General features: G+C 40.1%; 1 protein-coding gene across 1 annotated transcript in view; it reads left to right on the forward strand.

The window, feature by feature from the left end:
* Nucleotides 1-18,563, forward strand: part of LOC117516976 (polypeptide N-acetylgalactosaminyltransferase 10-like) — a 389,958-nt gene that overhangs the window by 249,790 nt on the left and 121,605 nt on the right. The window contains exon 5 of the mRNA XM_034177872.1: nt 14,451-14,636. Within this exon, the coding sequence (XP_034033763.1) occupies nt 14,451-14,636 (186 nt within the window). The remainder of the gene's footprint in view (nt 1-14,450; nt 14,637-18,563) is intronic.

The raw sequence follows: 18,563 nt of genomic DNA on the forward strand, positions 1-18,563 counted from the left end.
TCACAGCAGTTACACTGAAAAACTAACAGAAGTATTAAACAGGTTAAAAAAAAAGCAGCAGCTATAAAATACACTAAACAGTTAATTAACTAACAGGAGTGTAACAAATGAAATGAAAAAATGATGAGAAGGGTCAGAAATATCTAACGCAGGCTAACCGCTAGCGAAAATGCTAGCCTCTCCTAAGATTTTACACTGGAGTAAAAATTACTTAAAATTCACAGCAGTTCAACTGAAAAACGAACAGAAGTATTAAACGGGTAGAAAAGAAACAGCTATAAAAAGTAACAACGGAGAGGGGAGGTGTCCACCTAGCGAAAGCTAACCGCTAGCGAATGCTAACTGCTAGTGAATGCTAACTGCTAGCGATTCACAACAGGACTGTTGTTAAATAATGTTCAGTGTAGATACAATTAATAACCAGAAGAGTGCTAAACAGAAATAAAAGAAGCGTATACAACTGTGTGAAGTTCAGAGTGGCGTCACAGCAACAAACAATCCGTCAGAAGCAGGTGGTGGTATCCAAGAGCTATACCTCTACTCCATGGTTAGTGATTATTAATGATTCAATTAATTACTTTTATTTAATTATTTTTAACCCTCTGGGGTTTGAGGGCATTTGTTGGACAGTTCACTTGCCTGGCGTAAATGTTTTATTATTGCTGTTAACAGCCCCCCCCCCCCCCCCCCCCCGCATCCCACAATCAAGTTTCATGTCTCTTTTGTCAGGACAACCTGTGCTTTCAGAATATATAAGTTTTTGTTGTGTTTTATAAGTGTAATTAAAGGTTTACAATCAAAAATAGGCAAGGAAAAAATAAAGCGAAAAATAATTTTCCACACACATTTATTCAAAACACACAGCAAACTATAATAAACTGTTTTGAAAGTTTATAAAGGTAATTTGAGGTCTTGTGTGAAAGACTGTACAACAAAAAGGTTCAAACAATAAACACAAATGCACATTTTGAACAATATATACAAAATGGTCTATGTGTTTTGTTATTTTGTTATGGTAAACAGTGCTTTACACGGAGAAAGCAACAGAGTTATCCAGTAACATTCACATGCAAACTAGTGGAGCAATCCTGATAGTTACACACTCTTTGTTTGAGCACGTGAGATTGTCATCGGAGGCTCTCCTTCTGCTCCTTGTACTTCACTGATCACTGTGTGTAATGGCGCAGGGTGCACTGAGTATGTACTAAAAGTATGTACTCATTGGAGCACCCAGGAGGCTATTCAAACGGGCCAACTAGTAACACATCACTCCTGAAAACGATCTTTGGCTTTTCACATGAGGTAAATCTGCCCTACGATTGGATTTTGGAAAACCATGTGACGGTGAACCAATTCCGTTTGGACACTCACATTGCGCACGTCATCACATAGCTTCTATGAGGAGTACAAAGATGGCCGATGGCTGCCTCAAAAGTCCGCGGAGTTAACTTTTCAGCAAAAAAAAAAAGTAAGTTTCTATCTTATATCATTAAAAAGTTATTTATAATTTAGTAAAGCTTGGTCTTAGCCATCCTATATGACGGCGTCGGCCCCAGAGGGTTAAGCGAACGAGCAAAATGGGGACTGATAATAACAAAATGGGGCTTAAACGTATCGAAATGGAGCCGACTGACTCCAAATATGATTCATTTAAGTACTTTTATTTATTTTTTTTAGCTAAATGGGACAAAATGGGGACTGACAATAATGAAATGGTGGGAAAACTTAATGAAATGGAGCAGACTGACCCATTAATTGAAGTTTCATCTCTTGAAACTTCTCTTGATGGTGCACCTGCCCCTACTATATGTACTTAGTGCATCTCACATAAAACAAAAGCTAAACAGTTAAATAAAAGTAATTATTTGGAGTCAGTCTGCTCCATTTCATTATATTTTACCGACGTTTCGTGATTATCAGTGCCCATTTCGTATTTTAGTATGGCCCGTTTTTGATAAAATAAAAGTCTTAAGTTATCTTGTCATTTATACTAAATGTTTTCTTTAAAAAAAAAAAAAGTGTTTTTGTGTGTGTGGGGGGGGGGGGGGGGGGGGGTCGGAAAAAAATCGAAAGTCGAATTTTTTCAGAAAAAAATCTGACATTTTATTTTTAGGCCAAATCGCCCAGGCCTACTTGAGAGCGATTTATATGTGTCCAAAAATGATTTAACAGCTTTTTTGACTCACCACAAGAGGAAAGGAAACAAGCAATTTAATGGCTTTGTGCACAGCCATTCGTGCTACAGTGCTCATCAGTTCTGTGGCAGATGTTCCAGTATCATCCTGGACTAAATGGTATTGTACAGTCTATATCGTGATGCACTATCACACTGGTGATGACTGGGACATCAGTGTGCTCCCCCACCCTGAGGTGAAAGTCTACACTGTAAACACACACTCATCTCCAACCACTTATCCACGATAGGGCTGGAACCTATCCCAGCAGTCATAGGGTGTGAGGCGGGGTACACCGTGGACACACATTCACACCCCCATGCACACCTACGGACAATTTAAAGTTTCCAATCCACCTAACCTGCATGTCTTTGGATGTGGGAGGAAACCAGCGCACACGGAGAGAACTCACCCAAACACCGGGAGAACATGAAAACTTCACACAGAGATGCCACAGGTGGGAATCGACCCCATGACCTTGCTGTGAGGCAACAGTGCTTACCATTAAGCCCACCCTCCTGCCCACTGTAAAAAGCTCAGAGGCACCCCCCCCCCCCCCCAAAAAAAAAAGGGAAAAAGTGTCAAAATACCTATGGCCCTGACTGTATTTCACTACAAATTATATTTCAGCCTTTATCAGGACCTTAATTGAAGTACAGTGGACTGCATTTATATGGTTATTTCAATTGACACCTCACATTCACTCATTCACATGCACACACACCAATAATCGATGTGCTGCCATGCAAGGTGCTCACCAGGATCAACTTGGGGATTATGGACCTTACCCAAGGGTCCGTCATGATTTTCCACCCTGACGGTTAATTGAACTTGTTCAAGTCCACCAATTTAACCGCTTCACCATCACCTCCCCATCAGCAGTTGCAGTATAAAAAAAATACTGGTGTGTATTGATGTACGTATGATGTAGCAAATTTCACTTTGCATACCAGGTTGTATTTTGTCAGATTTTGTAACAGGGTGCTAATTGTGGGCGATTGAGTGAGGGATTTCAATAATCTGATTTGAAATCAAAGCATTGCATTTCTCTTATATGTATTACAGAAGTCTCAGACAAGCTGTGTCAGAACTAAAGCATGATTGAAGCAGGAGAATGTCTGAAAACACTCATAGAACTGTAGGACTTTGGACATGTTCAACATGTAACCTTCCTCACATGACAGTGTATAAGGTACCTAAAAATTAGTGTGTCACAGTTTGACCCTCCCTTAATAATTCTTATTTGATAAAGTATTTAATATGGACAGTTTTCATGTACAGATCTTCTCCTTGAATGTTGAACCTTGAATGAAAAAAAACCCATGAATCAGTAATTTTTTTTACTTTATTTTTTAAACAGTTTTTCATGTTTAGCAAATACGTACACAGCTGCATTAAAGAACATTAATGTGCTTCAGCTTTTAATGTGCACATTTCACTGGAAAACTCCTGAGTTCACAGCTTAAAATCTCATTTGCCACCATATTTTTCTGATACACAATTAGCTTTGGGACTAGGGATGGGTATTGATTAGATTTTAGTGATATCAATACCATTATCGATTCCGTTTATCGATCCAGTTCCTTATTGATTCCACTTATCGATACCTCCTGTGAATTTTCTGTGTACTAAAAGTAGGCTTTACAGGTTTTCTATGTCAGCAACATTTTATTGAGTCTTAAAGTAAATAAATATGACACTGGTACCTGGATCCTTAAACTCTGGACATAATGAACTCTACATGGTGGATCCTTGATCTCTGGACATAAATAGAAATAAACAAAATCTCTAGTTTTTGTCAAAAGCATTTCCTTTCAGACATTATTGGCATTACACCCCCGAGTCACACTAACTGTCAGAATGCTCGTAGTACGGGCCGGGGCGGAGGATTAGCAGCAATCTTCCATTCCAGCTTATTAATTAATCAAAAACCTAGACAGAGCTTTAATTCATTTGAAAGCTTGTCTCTTAGTCTTTTCCATCCAAATTGGAAGTCCCAAAAACCAGTTTTATTTGTTATTATCTATCGTCCACCTGGTCGTTACTGTGAGTTTCTCTGTGAATTTTCAGACCTTCTGTCTGACTTAGTGCTTAGCTCAGATAAGATACTTATAGTGGGCGATTTTAACATCCACACAGATGCTGAGAATGACAGCCTCAACACTGCATTTAATCTATTATTAGACTCTATTGGCTTTGCTCAAAAAGTAAATGAGTCCACCCACCACTTTAATCATATCTTAGATCTTGTTTTGACTTATGGTATGGAAATAGAAGACTTAACAGTATTCCCTGAAAACTCCCTTCTGTCTGATCATTTTTTAATAACATTTACATTTACCCTGATGGACTACCCTGCAGTGGGAAATAAGTTTCATTACACTAGAAGTCTTTCAGAAAGCGCTGTAACTAGGTTTAAGGATATGATTCCTTCTTTATGTTCTCTATTGTCATATACCAACACAGAGCAGAGTAGCTACCTAAACTCTGTAAGAGAGTTAGAGTATCTCGTCAATAGTTTTACATCCTCATTGAAGACAACTTTGGATGCTGTAGCTCCTCTGAAAAAGAGAGCTTTAAATTAGAAGTGTCTGACTCCGTGGTATAACTCACAAACTCGTAGCTTAAAGCAGATAACCTGTAAGTTGGAGAGGAAATGGCGTCTCACTAATTTAGAAGATCTTCACTTAGCCTGGAAAAAGAGTTTGTTGCTCTATAAAAAAGCCCTCCGTAAAGCTAGGACATCTTTCTACTCATCACTAATTGAAGAAAATAAGAACAACCTCAGGTTTCGTTTCAGCACTGTAGCCAGGCTGACAAAGAGTCAGAGCTCTATTGAGCTGAGTATTCCATTAACTTTAACTAGTAATGACTTCATGACTTTCTTTGCTAACAAAATTTTGACTATTAGAGAAAAAATTACTCATAACCATCCCAAAGATGTATCGTTATCTTTGGCTGCTTTCAGTGATGCCGGTATTTGGTTAGACTCTTTCTCTCCGATTGTTCTGTCTGAGTTATTTTCATTAGTTACTTCATCCAAACCATCAACATGTTTATTAGACCCCATTCCTGCCAGGCTGCTTAAGGAAGTCCTACCATTATTTAATGCTTCAATCTTAAATATGATCAACTTATCTTTGTTAGTTGGCTATGTACCACAGGCTTTTAAGGTGGCAGTAATTAAACCATTACTTAAAAAGCCATCACTTGACCCAGCTATTTTAGCTAATTATAGGCCAATCTCCAACCTTCCTTTTCTCTCAAAGATTCTTGAGAGGGTAGTTGTAAAACAGCTAACTGATCACCTGCAGAGGAATGGTCTATTTGAAGAGGTTCAGTCAGGTTTTAGAATTCATCATAGTACAGAAACAGCATTAGTGAAGGTTACAAATGATCTTCTTATGGCTTCGGACAGTGGACTTATCTCTGTGCTTGTTCTGTTGGACCTCAGTGCTGCTTTTGATACTGTTGACCATAAAATTTTATTACAGAGATTGGAGCATGTCATAGGTATTAAGGGCACTGCGCTGCGGTGGTTTGAATCATATTTGTCTAATAGATTACAGTTTGTTCATGTAAATGGGGAATCTTCTTCACAGACTAAAGTTAATTATGGAGTTCCACAAGGTTCTGTGCTGGGACCAATTTTATTCACTTTATACATGCTTCCCTTAGGCAGTATTATTAGACGGTATTGCTTAAATTTTCATTGTTACGCAGATGATACCCAGCTTTATCTATCCATGAAGCCAGAGGACACACACCAATTAGCTAAACTGCAGGATTGTCTTACAGACATAAAGACATGGATGACCTCTAATTTCCTGCTTTTAAACTCAGATAAAACTGAAGTTATTGTACTTGGCCCCACAAATCTTAGAAGCATGGTGTCTAACCAGATCTTTACTCTGGATGGCATTTCCCTGACCTCTAGTAATACTGTGAGAAATCTTGGAGTCATTTTTGATCAGGATATGTCATTCAAAGTGCATATTAAACAAATATGTAGGACTGCCTTTTTGCATTTACGCAATATCTCTAAAATCAGAAAGGTCTTGTCTCAGAGTGATGCTGAAAAACTAATTCATGCATTTATTTCCTCTAGGCTGGACTATTGTAATTCTTTATTATCAGGTTGTCCTAAAAGTTCCCTAAAAAGCCTTCAGTTAATTCAAAATGCTGCAGCTAGAGTACTGACGGGGACTAGCAGGAGAGAGCATATCTCACCCGTGTTGGCCTCTCTTCATTGGCTTCCTGTTAATTCTAGAATAGAATTTAAAATTCTTCTTCTTACTTATAAGGTTTTGAATAATCAGGTCCCATCTTATCTTAGGGACCTCGTAGTACCATATCACCCTAATGGAGCGCTTCGCTCTCAGACTGCAGGCTTACTTGTAGTTCCTAGGGTTTGTAAGAGTAGAATGGGAGGCAGAGCCTTCAGCTTTCAGGCTCCTCTCCTGTGGAACCAGCTCCCAATTCAGATCAGGGAGACAGATACCCTCTCTACTTTTAAGATTAGGCTTAAAACTTTCCTTTTCGCTAAGGCTTATAGTTAGGGCTGGATCGGGTGACCCTGGACTATCCCTTGGTTATGCTGCTTTAGACGTAGACTGTGGGGGGGTTCCCATGATGCACTGTTTCTTTCTCTTTTTGCTCTGTATGCATCACTCCGCATTTAATCATTAGTGATCAATCTCTGCCCCCCTCCACAGCATGTCTTTTTCCTGGTTCTTTCCCTCAGCCCCAACCAGTCTCAGCGGAAGACTGCCCCTCCCTGAGCCTGGTTCTGCTGGAGGTTTCTTCCTGTTAAGAGGGAGTTTTTCCTTCCCACTGTTGCCAAGTGCTTGCTCACAGGGGGTCGTTTTGACCGTTGGGGTTTTTCATAATTATTGTATGGCCTTGCCTTACAATATAAAGCGCCTTGGGGCAACTGTTTGTTGTGATTTGGCGCTATATAAAAAAAAAAGTTGATTGATTGATTGATTGATTGATGAATGTCTTTCCATACATCTGAACTGTCAGGATGTAATTCATAAAGAATGCAGGACGTCTCATTTTAGGAGGAAAAATGTTTCAGTTGCTTGTAGTTTATTGTCTGTATTACAGCGTTTGGAAGGAGGTGTTATTTTATTTAAAACAGCAGTTCGTTTTGAAGTTATTAATTCCGACCGGACTCTGTCTTGGCAAAGAGCCGCACAGCGTTTGGAGCTGTGCCAACGGAAGACAATTCTTGTTTCTTGACTGCAACAAGACAAGAGTCCCAGTTAGTGACTTTAATCCACACAAAAGTGACTCACAATTGACATATTTTAATGGCTTTGAGAGGGGTTATGAAGCGTACTTGCCTCTTCTGAAGAGCAGCGAATCAAAGAACCAATGAGCCAGTGGATCGAAGCATTGCTTCATTGGTTCACGCTTCAAAGTGGAGTCGCGCTGCAGAAATGGTTGATACAGAGACGCTGCAGGGTTTGTCATCAACGTGGAGGAATGATCATTTTCCCGACAAACACCCTCAAAAACAACGGCTGCTCTGAAGGACCGATAAGGCAATTGTTAAGCAAAAAGACTATTGATATCAGTGGATTGAATAATTTCTTAACCATACCCAAAAAGAACCGGTTCTCGATAGCCAACCCTGTTTGGGACAAGTATGTAGTTCTAATCTCAAGATTTTCCTACAACTCAAAAGGTACATCATTGAGGGCCCCTCCACACATAGTATGAATAAATACAAATCAGGGCCAATCATGGAAAAACAGCTTGTATGAGCAACCCACAAAAACATTGAGACATTGTGAGGGACACGTGGTTGGGCAGGCATGAACGATCCTGCTGCGACAGTTACGTGCACAAAAGCGTCACAGCAAGAACACAGTGCAAGCAGCTGGAGCATGTGTAACCACATCGCGCAGCAAAAAAAAAAAAAATACATGCCACCTACGGGATTCGAACCTGCAATTTACAAAAGCTCTGATTGCCAGCCAGAAATGTTACCACTGCGCTACCATCGCTGTCCTATAAAAGGTGCGGAAAAATGCCTGAAATCAACAAGGAGATAGACATATTAAAACAATTAACCACACACCATAAAAACACCACATTTTATTGAATCCCTCTTATCGAGCATACAATACAAGTATGAACCATCTGTTCCTCTGTAGATGACCCATGGTCACAGATGTACAGCCATGTCATGACATGAATGATGCAGTGTTCTCTTATTATGTCCACATCTACTGGCCTGGCGTGTCCGGCCCGACACGCATGTCCTGTGGACAGCGCACCACAGGACAGACACCGCGTCATGTGGAACAGAGCTCACATTGGTGACGTGACATTCAGATCACCCGCTGTGTGTTATGACGGTCCGTTTCACCTGGGGTAGCCTGTCAATGTGCATGCTGTGCGCTCACTCACTGCAGCCCGTCGCAACAGCGATATACGTATGTTTTTATGTATGTCCACATGAGGACAGCAAGCAGACACACGTACGTCACAATAGACAGTTGTCAGTTCATGTCCATCCAAACATGGTACGCATTCTCCAGCCTTGATGTCCAGAACCAGAGATCTCAACAGCTGTGGCTAGCTTGCCGCCCCCCGTCAGTTCAGCGCACACACAAACATGTCACTCTATGTCTGTGTTATGTGATCATTTCTTTTTACTTATTTTTACTGCTATTTAGGTATCTCCGCCCCATCCACAACACATCCACCACATGTGTTGTGGATGGGGGGAAGCGCAACATGCGCAATTCACACACATGGCACATGTGTTGCGGGGGAGCCAACACTGTGCCTCATATGTGCGTTGCCATTTTGCAACGTCACACCCATAGGGGCACTTAGACAAATTTCACAGCCAGCTTGAAAGTGATCGTCTGCTCACTATTTTCATGTTAATAGCGTGACTGGCCACACATTTTCTAAGTGCCAAGCAAGTGGTGTTAGATGTGCCTGTGTGTCACCTGGATTCTGGCCAACACCTGCCGCGAGATGGACCGAATGGGCTCTCACATTCGATCCCTTGTCTTTCTGTCTTGTCTTTGTCTTTCAGCCACTGTTGTGCACAAATAGTTGTAGCAACAGGTGTATGAGGCATTGGAGGCAGCTCCGCTTTTACACGTATTGCATACAATTCCTACTTTGTGCGCATTTCAGCCACATTTGTACTATGTATGAAGGGGACCTAACAAAAGTAGTCTGTTTGAAATAACTATTTTGTAAAGTACTTTCATGCCTTCAAAGTATAATTTATAGAGATACTTTTATGCTTTTATTTCCATGATGTCAGTAGATCAGTCAGTAGACAGACGTGGATAGTTTAAACTCAGTGCTCAAAACTACACTCGAAATGATTGCACCACCTGTGGTAAAACTGCACTCCCTCAAATCACAGTCACCTTGGTTCAGTGATTACCTGCGTGACCTCAAGCATTAAAGCAAGAGGTCTAGAACGGAAATGGCGTCATTCAGAATTAGAAGTATTCCACCTTGCATGGCGTGATGCTAACTCAGACTATAAGCATGCATTATTGGCTACAAAGCAGACCTACTACTCTGATTTGATCAACAAAAACAAGCATAACTCAAAGTTCTTCGACACGGTGGCAACACTTATTCATGGACAACCACCTGTAGCTCGCTCTCCTTTTACAGCACAAGATTTCCTGGATTACTTTCAGAAGAAAATAGATGACATTAGGTTGAACATATCCCAGCATGCCTTAACCCAGCCACTACACCATGCTATTGAGGTGGGCGCCACTACTGAGGTATTACCTAGATTTACAGAATTTGATAGTATCTCTCTAGGCATGTTGACGAAACTCGTAACGTCAACAAAAAGCACAACCTGTTTATTTGATCCTATACCAACAAAACTGTTTAAGGACCTGTGGCCCACTCTTGGGCCGATTGTGCTGGAAATTATTAATCTTTTTTTAACTTATGGATCTGTTCCTAAATGTTTCAAATCTGCAGTGATTAAACCATTACTTAAGAAACCTAATTTTGACCCTAGTGTATTGAAAAACTATCGGCCGATATCAATTCTATCATTTTGCTCTAAAATTCTGGAAAAAGTGGTGTCACAGCAGCTCGTAGACTATCTTACTGAGAATAATCTCTTTGAGCCACTGCAGTCTGCTTTTAGAAAATATCATTCCACAGAAACGGCTCTCACTAAAGTGGTGAATGATCTTCTGCTTACAATGGATTCAGACATCACTATGGTTCTGTTGCTGTTAGATCTCAGTTCTGCATTTGATACAGTGGATCATCATATTCTACTTGATAGGCTGGAAAATCATTTTGGGATTACTGGGAGTGCCCTTGCATGGCTGACGTCATACTTGACCACTCGTTCTCACTGTGTTTTGTACAGTAACACTACCTCTAACCTTAGTGACATGAAATTTGGGGTTCCACAGGGGTCTGTCTTAGGCCCCCTGCTTTTCTCCCTTTATATAGCACCCCTTGGGCACATATTGCGGCATTTTTGGATTACCTTTCACTGCTATGCAGATGATACTCAGTTATATATGCCGATAACTGCTGGTAATCTCGTTCACATAAAATCCTTGGAAGATTGCCTTGCAGCAGTGAGAAGTTGGATGTCTAGAAACTTCCTACTTTTAAACTCTGATAAGACTGAAATGATGGTTCTTGGTCTAGTGAGACATCGGCATCAATTTGACCAGTTAACACTCAGCCTCGCCTCGTGTGTCATACATCACACTGACAAAGTGAGGAACCTTGGGGTAATTTTTGATCCTTTGTTGTCCTTTGGCCTCATATTAGAAATATTACTAGGACTGCTTTCTTCCACCTGCGAAATATAGCGAAGATTCGTCCCATCCTGTCTATGGAAAATGCTGAGACCCTGATCCATGCGTTCATCTCTTCTAGATTGGACTACTGCAATGTTCTATTTTCTGGTTTACCGCAGTCTAGCATTAGGGCTCTCCAATTGGTTCAAAATGCTGCAGCCAAACATATGACACAAAGCAGAAATTTTGACCATATTACACCCATTTTGGCATCTCTTCACTGCCTTCCTGTCCCAGTGAGATCAGATTTTAAGGTTCTGCTAATAACCTATAAAATTATTCATGGACTGGCACCTCCCTAGCTAGCTGACCTAATTAAACCTTACGTACCGGCCCGGGCTTTACATTCTCAGTGTGCAGGACTACTTTGTGTCCCTAGGATGAATAAGAAGTCTGCGGGTCACAGAGCTTTCTCTTATCATGCCCTTGTTCTGTGGAATGGTCTCCTTGCATCAATAAAACAAAAAAGATTCTGTGGAGACTTTCAAGTCCAGACGTAAGATGCACTTATTTTCCCTTTCTTATGGCTAGCATACTGGTACAGTTTTATTTTACGCTTTTTACTCTTTTAATTCATGTTATTAGTAATTGGAGCGGGCCGCGGCCGCAACTTTAGCTAAATTCTGGGTCTTTTGGTGAAGCTTAGGGCTAGCGGCCAGTGATCACCTTAGTATTTCTTCTGTTTTTCTTGTTTTTCCTGTTGATTAATGCTGGCAAATTATACAGTATTTTTTGTCTTTCTGATGGCTGATTCTGTTTTTTCTCTGTTTAAGGTGCAGCTCCATCCAGAGATGGGAGTTGTATTTGTGTTGGCGACCCTCCTGTGCTGTGCACCAATAGCAATTCTTGTATATTCGTCCGTGAATTGTTCTGTGAATTGTTTCTGTAATTTATGTTTGTAGCATGGCCCAAGCAGCAGGTTGGTCTGCTTGAGGTTTCATCCTCAGAGGGAGTTTTTCCTTACCATTGTTGTTCTGGGGGTTGGTAAGGTTAGACCTTACCTGTGTGAAGCGCCTTGAGGCAACTCTGTTGTGATTTGGTGCTATATAAAGGAAAATAAATTGAAATGATGGTTGATTTCATTTTTTTTAAATGTCCCCTGATGTGATCAATGATTGCTTTTGTTTCCCAGAAACAAAACATCTCTAAGGCAGTTTTTTTTTCAGGTTGTTAGTTTCCAACAAATAATCTATTGCAGAGAAAAAGTTATCTATTTCAGTTTCCAGGAAAGAGGCTGAAAAGGTGTAGCAAAGATTTGATGTGTCAAAGGTCACTTTGTAGAAATTAGCATGGAGCTGAACGACAAGGAATCAGTCACTGAGTAGTCCCTGTTTAATGTCATGATATCAAATTGGAGTTCTGTAGCTCTACTGAAATTATTATCAAGTTGGAGTTTCACAACTTAGAATTGTTATTAATTAATTGTCAAGATTAGTCGCTGTTGACTAATGGTACCTGACTCGTTGACTAAATAGTTTCATTAATTCTCTCATTCTCACAGTTATGTTCCTGCTTTATATGAAAAGTAATTTACAGGGATCAGTATTTGTCAGTAGATCTTTGGATTACATCCACAGTGCAGCAGAAGAGAAAACATATTGCACCATGTAAATAGCAGTGTTGATTTGGACACGTCCCAAATGCTTTTGCAGTATGCATTGTCGACCATGAGCCATAGATTGGCAACAAGAGGGCTTTAGTTTGCTTTTATTTTGAAGGATAAATAATGCAGTTCTATAATAAAATAACAGAAGAATGAGAAGAAAGGTCAGAATCAGAAAAAAAACAAAAAAACAGATGGAAGAGTGATAGGGAGGCAGGAGAAATGAGAGAAAAAATTAATGGGGAGAGAGGGAGCAGAAACTGGACATTGAGACTTCACATAACTGCTGACTGTTCCTCAAGCTGTATTGTTGATCAAATGCATGAGAAATTGTGGCTTCTGGCATTTTTACAGTGACAGTGTAAACGTGACATGTTTGTAGAGACGATGCACAGACTTCGGATCGGGCCAGTAGTGGCTGTTAGTGGAGCAGATGGTCTTTCTCTGTGACTGCTGGCAGTCATTCAGGTTTGGAAAAGAATCGAGTGACAGTAGACGGACACCCAGTGAAACATGGCTCAAGTCTGGCTGCTATTTTATTTTTCTTTATTGACCTGTCAGGACTGACTTGACATTTGAGCAGAGAGATTTACAAGCTCCATTTAAGATGGGATTGATTTCTGTGGAAGGTAGCTCCAGGGAAAGATTAAAGAACTGGTAAAATGTATGTGTGCCCTTTTTTAATTGATGTTTCTTTCATATATATTCTTTTATTCATTTTTCCCTTGACTTTCCAATATTGACTGTAATATTGTGGCTGATTGGAAGATATTTGCTTATTGCTCTGACATTTATTTGTGAAATTGTGTCAAGTTGAACTTGTTGTGTGCTGACCTGCCAACTACCAAACAAAATGACTTTGAGATTTCAGTAAATTATTAATCCTCATTTTCTTGGTTTACCTGCTGACAAGGAATCCGAACAGATTAGTAGAGTTTTCACACATATCTGAAGGAAGTTGAATGGGTAAATCCCTCAGGATGTTTTGGAAATATGTTGATTATAACGGGCCATTACAATTCAAGAAAAACAGGCATTATTATTTGGATGGTCAGTTTCATCTTAATTCCTTCCACTTGAATTTATTTTTTTCTGATAACAGTCTGTCTAATGACTGCAGTAAAGACGTAAAAAGTGAGTGCAGGAAAGTAAGCAGAATATAAAGTTTTGTGAGTTTGTTAGGCTGAAGTGGCCTTCAGGGAAACATTTCAGTGTGGAGCATGTGGCAGTGACAGATGTTGGATCTGATGATGTTGCTTAATGGTTTGGTTTCTTTTGATCTTTTTTATTCCCTCTGTTTATCACAGAATATGGTAGTGAGGGTTTGACCACCGGTTTGTACCCTAAAGCTGCACTCGTTGCATTTATTTTTGAAGTGAATCAGGGCTGAAGTTAGGTGATGTTGATCAAGTTTGTGGTTTCATCTATATATTAAATGCCAAGTGGCCTCTGTGTTCATGTATGTGTGCGTGTGTGTATCTTCAAAGATGGAGAAACTGGTGAGAGCTGACGTTTGCTGTTTGGTATGGTTACATATTTTGGATCAAGGATGAACGCCACCAGAACAGAACATTGATAGGACTAATATTTTTGGAGAAACTACAGATATTACTTAACAACAATGAACAATGGATGTTGATAATTACATTCTGGACTCACACGCCATTCCAAATCATTATAGAAATTTTGGATAATTTATTACCACCCCTGATAAATGTCAGATACCTATTTTATAAACATTACCCAATCTAGAGCTCGTGGATCCCCACGGACAACACGCTACTTGGAATTAATTTTGTTTCTGATTCCTGCTGTCATTTCGTTGCCGTCTTTTTACAGATCACCTCAAGGGGGTCCTGGAGGAGTACATGGTACGGCTGCCGAAGGTTCGAATACTGAGGACCAAGAAGCGGGAGGGACTCATCAGGACGCGCCTGCTCGGAGCTGGTGTTGCCAAGGGTGAAGTCATCACCTTCCTGGACTCTCACTGTGAGGCAAATGTCAACTGGCTGCCCCCACTGCTGGGTGAGATGCATACAAATAGTTAACAGTGTTGTGAGCACCTGCTTTTAACACTGACAGCTGTTTCTTAACAATAAACTAGGCTGTTGATTCCAGAGTTGGTGCCAAAGCTACATATTGAGCTGTAAGGACTATGGAGTTAGTTACTGTAGATTTTTCACTGTGACACGTTTAGCATAGAGCTTGTGGCTCTGTTGGCTAGGGGTTGGACTACTAATCTATGGACTGGGTTCAGTACCAGGTGTGTTCTCCAGCCTGTCATTGTCTTTGGCAAGACATTTATTCTGCATTATCTCAGTTAACCCAGTTTTGTAACTGGGTACGTACGTAGGTACCATCCATGGCTGGGAAAGTACTGTCTCCTCCTAAGCATAAATTGTTGGGTTTTTTATCTAGTTTGGGATGTCCTGCGACTTAGACTCATGCAATGTACTGAAAAAAAATCACATATTCATTGTAGTTGTTGTTGTTGTTATTAATAATAGCTATGTATGGGCTTTCCCAGGAATCAAAGCACTAAAATATTAAGCTGCAATGGGGCAGCGCAGTCTCGACTCAACCCCCACCATGATATTGTGGAACTTGACCACTTCCAGGTATAGCCTGCCAGTGCACAACACAAACACAGCATCACTTCACAAGGACAGATGGTGTACTGTTTTGTTTCCGTCTGCAGTCACCAAAGTAGTTGGTCTTTCCAGTGTAGAAGGAAAGATGAGGCAAATGTGAGAGGTTCTGTCGGTGCGTTTTTAGCAAGATTTAATGTGAATAATGATAATGAGGCTGTCCCCGGAAGTACAATTTTTACATCATATACTCTTTCATTTAACCCCATTATCGCCCACCCTCAAATGAGACTACAGTACCCAATATTACAAGAATGTTGGTTTTCCTCCGAATTGGTTTCCCAGCCAAATATGAATCAGGACTGAGCTGTTCAACTTCTGAGATCTGACGGGATCAGGTGTATCCAATAAATAAAATAATAATTGCCAATAATAAAAGTGCACTACACTAGTGCACAGAAATCCCAAATTAAAAATCTAATTTAAAAAAATCCAATGGACTCACATTTTTATTGTGGTTCGCAGTTGCAAAAAGTATTTAAGAGGGCAAACCAGTGTAAATTGAAGCTGTTCCGGGGCTCTTTGATGACTGTGGAGTTTGCTTCCTTTGCCGGCAAAATAAAAACTGTTGCTTTGAGGCTTTGATTCTTTTCAAACTTTTCTGGACACCTTTAAGGAGATTTTTTTGAACAGTTTGAGCACAGTTAAAACACTTAAACTCTCTTCTGGTGATCAAGGACTCTGTCGGAAATCTATGACGGTACAAGTGTGGTGCAGACAGACTCTACCAGCAACTGTCTCTGCTGAATTGTGAATGAAATTTGCTGATCGCTGTCCATGGTGCTGATCACAGAATCACCTTTATTGTCATCGCACAGTAAACCAGCACAATGAAATTTGCTCAAAAACAGTGCCCACCCCCACACATAACTTACCCACACACATACTTCAGTAAATATTAAGACCATCTGGAGATTCTTTTGTTGGGGGGGGGGGGCGAGCTCAGAAACCTGTTAATACACCATTCCAGTCAGACATATGTCTCATATTGCACTGTCCCTAGCAGACATAACTCATATTGCACTGATCCCACATTGTCTTCGTCCCACACTGCACTTGCCCCTCTAAAATGCCAGTTGACATTTAAAATACTCAACTTTAATGAAACCCTTAAATAGCTAAAAATCAATCCAACATTGAATAAATACCTAAAAAGTTAAATTGTTAAAAACAGATATTGCACATGTCCCCCACTGTTCTAATTAGAGCAATGCAGTTGTTCTGACTGGAGCTTGGGCGTATCTGTTCAGTTCTGTAGTGGTTCTAGGAAAAAAAGCTGTTTTTCAGCCTTGTGGTGTGGAGTGTGTGTTATCTAGAGCGTAAACAAAAAACATGCTCCCCCACGTTACAAATCTTGAAAATGGCTGTGCACCGATGCTTCCCATCCAACCTGATGGAGCTTGAGAGGTGCTGCAAAGAGGAATGGGCAAAACTGCCCAAAGATAGGTGCACCAAGCTTGTGGCATCATATTCAAGAAGATTTGAGGCTGTAATTGCTGCCAAAAGTGCATCAACAAAGTGTTGAGTAAAGGGTGTGAATACTTATGTACGTGTGATGCCTTAGGTTTTTATTTTTAATAAATTTACAAAAATTTAAAAAAAATGCATGTTGTCATTATGGGGTGTTGTGAGTAGAATTTTGAGGGGAAAAAAATAATTTACTCCATTTTGAAATAAGGCTGTAGCATAAAATGTGGAAAAAGTGAAGTGCTGTGAATAGTTTCTGAATGCACTGTAGTACATGTGTGATTAAGCACGAGTGGGAACGTTAGACACTGTGAAAACATGGCAGGGACATAATCACAACAAAGTATAGACTTGAAACAGCACATTTTTTCCATTTTGACCATGTCCCTGCTGTATTCAAAAGTTTTTAGGATGCACATTCTTCAGTTCTGCAGTTTATCAGCATTTTGGAAGAGTCCCTAAACTCCATGTGAACCAGCCTGTTGTACCTTCACTAGGATGAAAATATGTGACAAGCAACTTGTAGTTATTTAGGATGTGTGTACCCCATACAAAGCCAAGCGGTGTATTCCACATGTGAGAGGACTGTGAGAGTAAACGGGTTGACTCAGATAGTGCTGAATATTCATGAACCTCTCACACAGTCACATGGCTGGTGTCACAGCTTTTTGTCAGCTCTGCCAGTCACAGTGGAGCACGATGCAAATATTTGATCAAATTCCACAAAAAATGTCTGCATGTTTAATGGCAGTCACTTTATAGCCAGAGACTGAGACATGCCTTTGTACTTGACTTTCAAAAATTTCAATCATCTTCATGTTTTTCCACAAATCTTGCCAGTTTTATAAGAAAAATGCAAACAATTGAAATAATACATGTGTGCATGTGTAAGGGTTCTTTACCATTTTGTGGTATTATCAAAGCAACTAAGACGTTCGGTACAAGTATCAATATTCCTGCACCCATATTTTCACTCACTGCTCTATGTGGCAAGCTGTGTGTCTCCGCTGTTTTGTGTAGCAGCTCCCATCGCTTTCCAACTGTTTGCGTCGTCTCGCTGTGCAGTTGGCAATGCAGAGGCCACCCGCTGTGAGTTTTAGAAACATATTTACACTTTGCTCTTCTTTCAAACTCTATGCACGACCTGACTGTGCTGGTGCAAAGCCGACAGCAGCTAAAAACAGCAGCAGCAGCACACATGCGGTGAGTTTAAAAGATACTAACACTTTAGGGTTATTTCGCCAGATACACATTCTGTTTCTGAGGATGGCACAAGATAGGGTTAGGGTTCGTGAAGCCATGAATGTGAAAATGATTAAGGCTCTTGGGGTTAGTAATCTTATCAAACAAACATGTAGGTTCTGATGTCAATTTGGTACAGGGTAAAGGAAATGAAAAGGTGAAAATATGCTAAAGAAAATGCTAATACAACACACATTAAGCAGTATAATTACAGTATAAAAAATCTGGTTCACACACTAAAACTGTACACTTTAATTTATAAATGCATTAACATAAAATCCATATAAGCAGTATTAAGTACGCGTGCGTGCATGCATGTGTGTGTTTGGAGTAATTTGGTTGAAGGTCAGGGAAACATGGGCAGTTTTATTTATTTATTTATTTATTTATTTATTTATTTATTAATACAACCAAAATGTCTAGATGGATCAAGCTTGCTGGAACTGTTATCTGGATAGATGTCTGGTTTGGTGAAAGGTAGTAGTTTGGTGAAAGGTCAAAGGTGAAGGCCAAGCAGTGCTGACCATGATGTTTTGTATTTGTGTAGCTCCCATTGGTTTCAAATGGAGAATAGGTATCTGTGTATTGTTTCTGC

Source organism: Thalassophryne amazonica, chromosome 9 (genome assembly GCF_902500255.1).
Source record: "Thalassophryne amazonica chromosome 9, fThaAma1.1, whole genome shotgun sequence".
Classification (NCBI taxonomy): Eukaryota; Metazoa; Chordata; class Actinopteri; order Batrachoidiformes; family Batrachoididae; genus Thalassophryne; species Thalassophryne amazonica.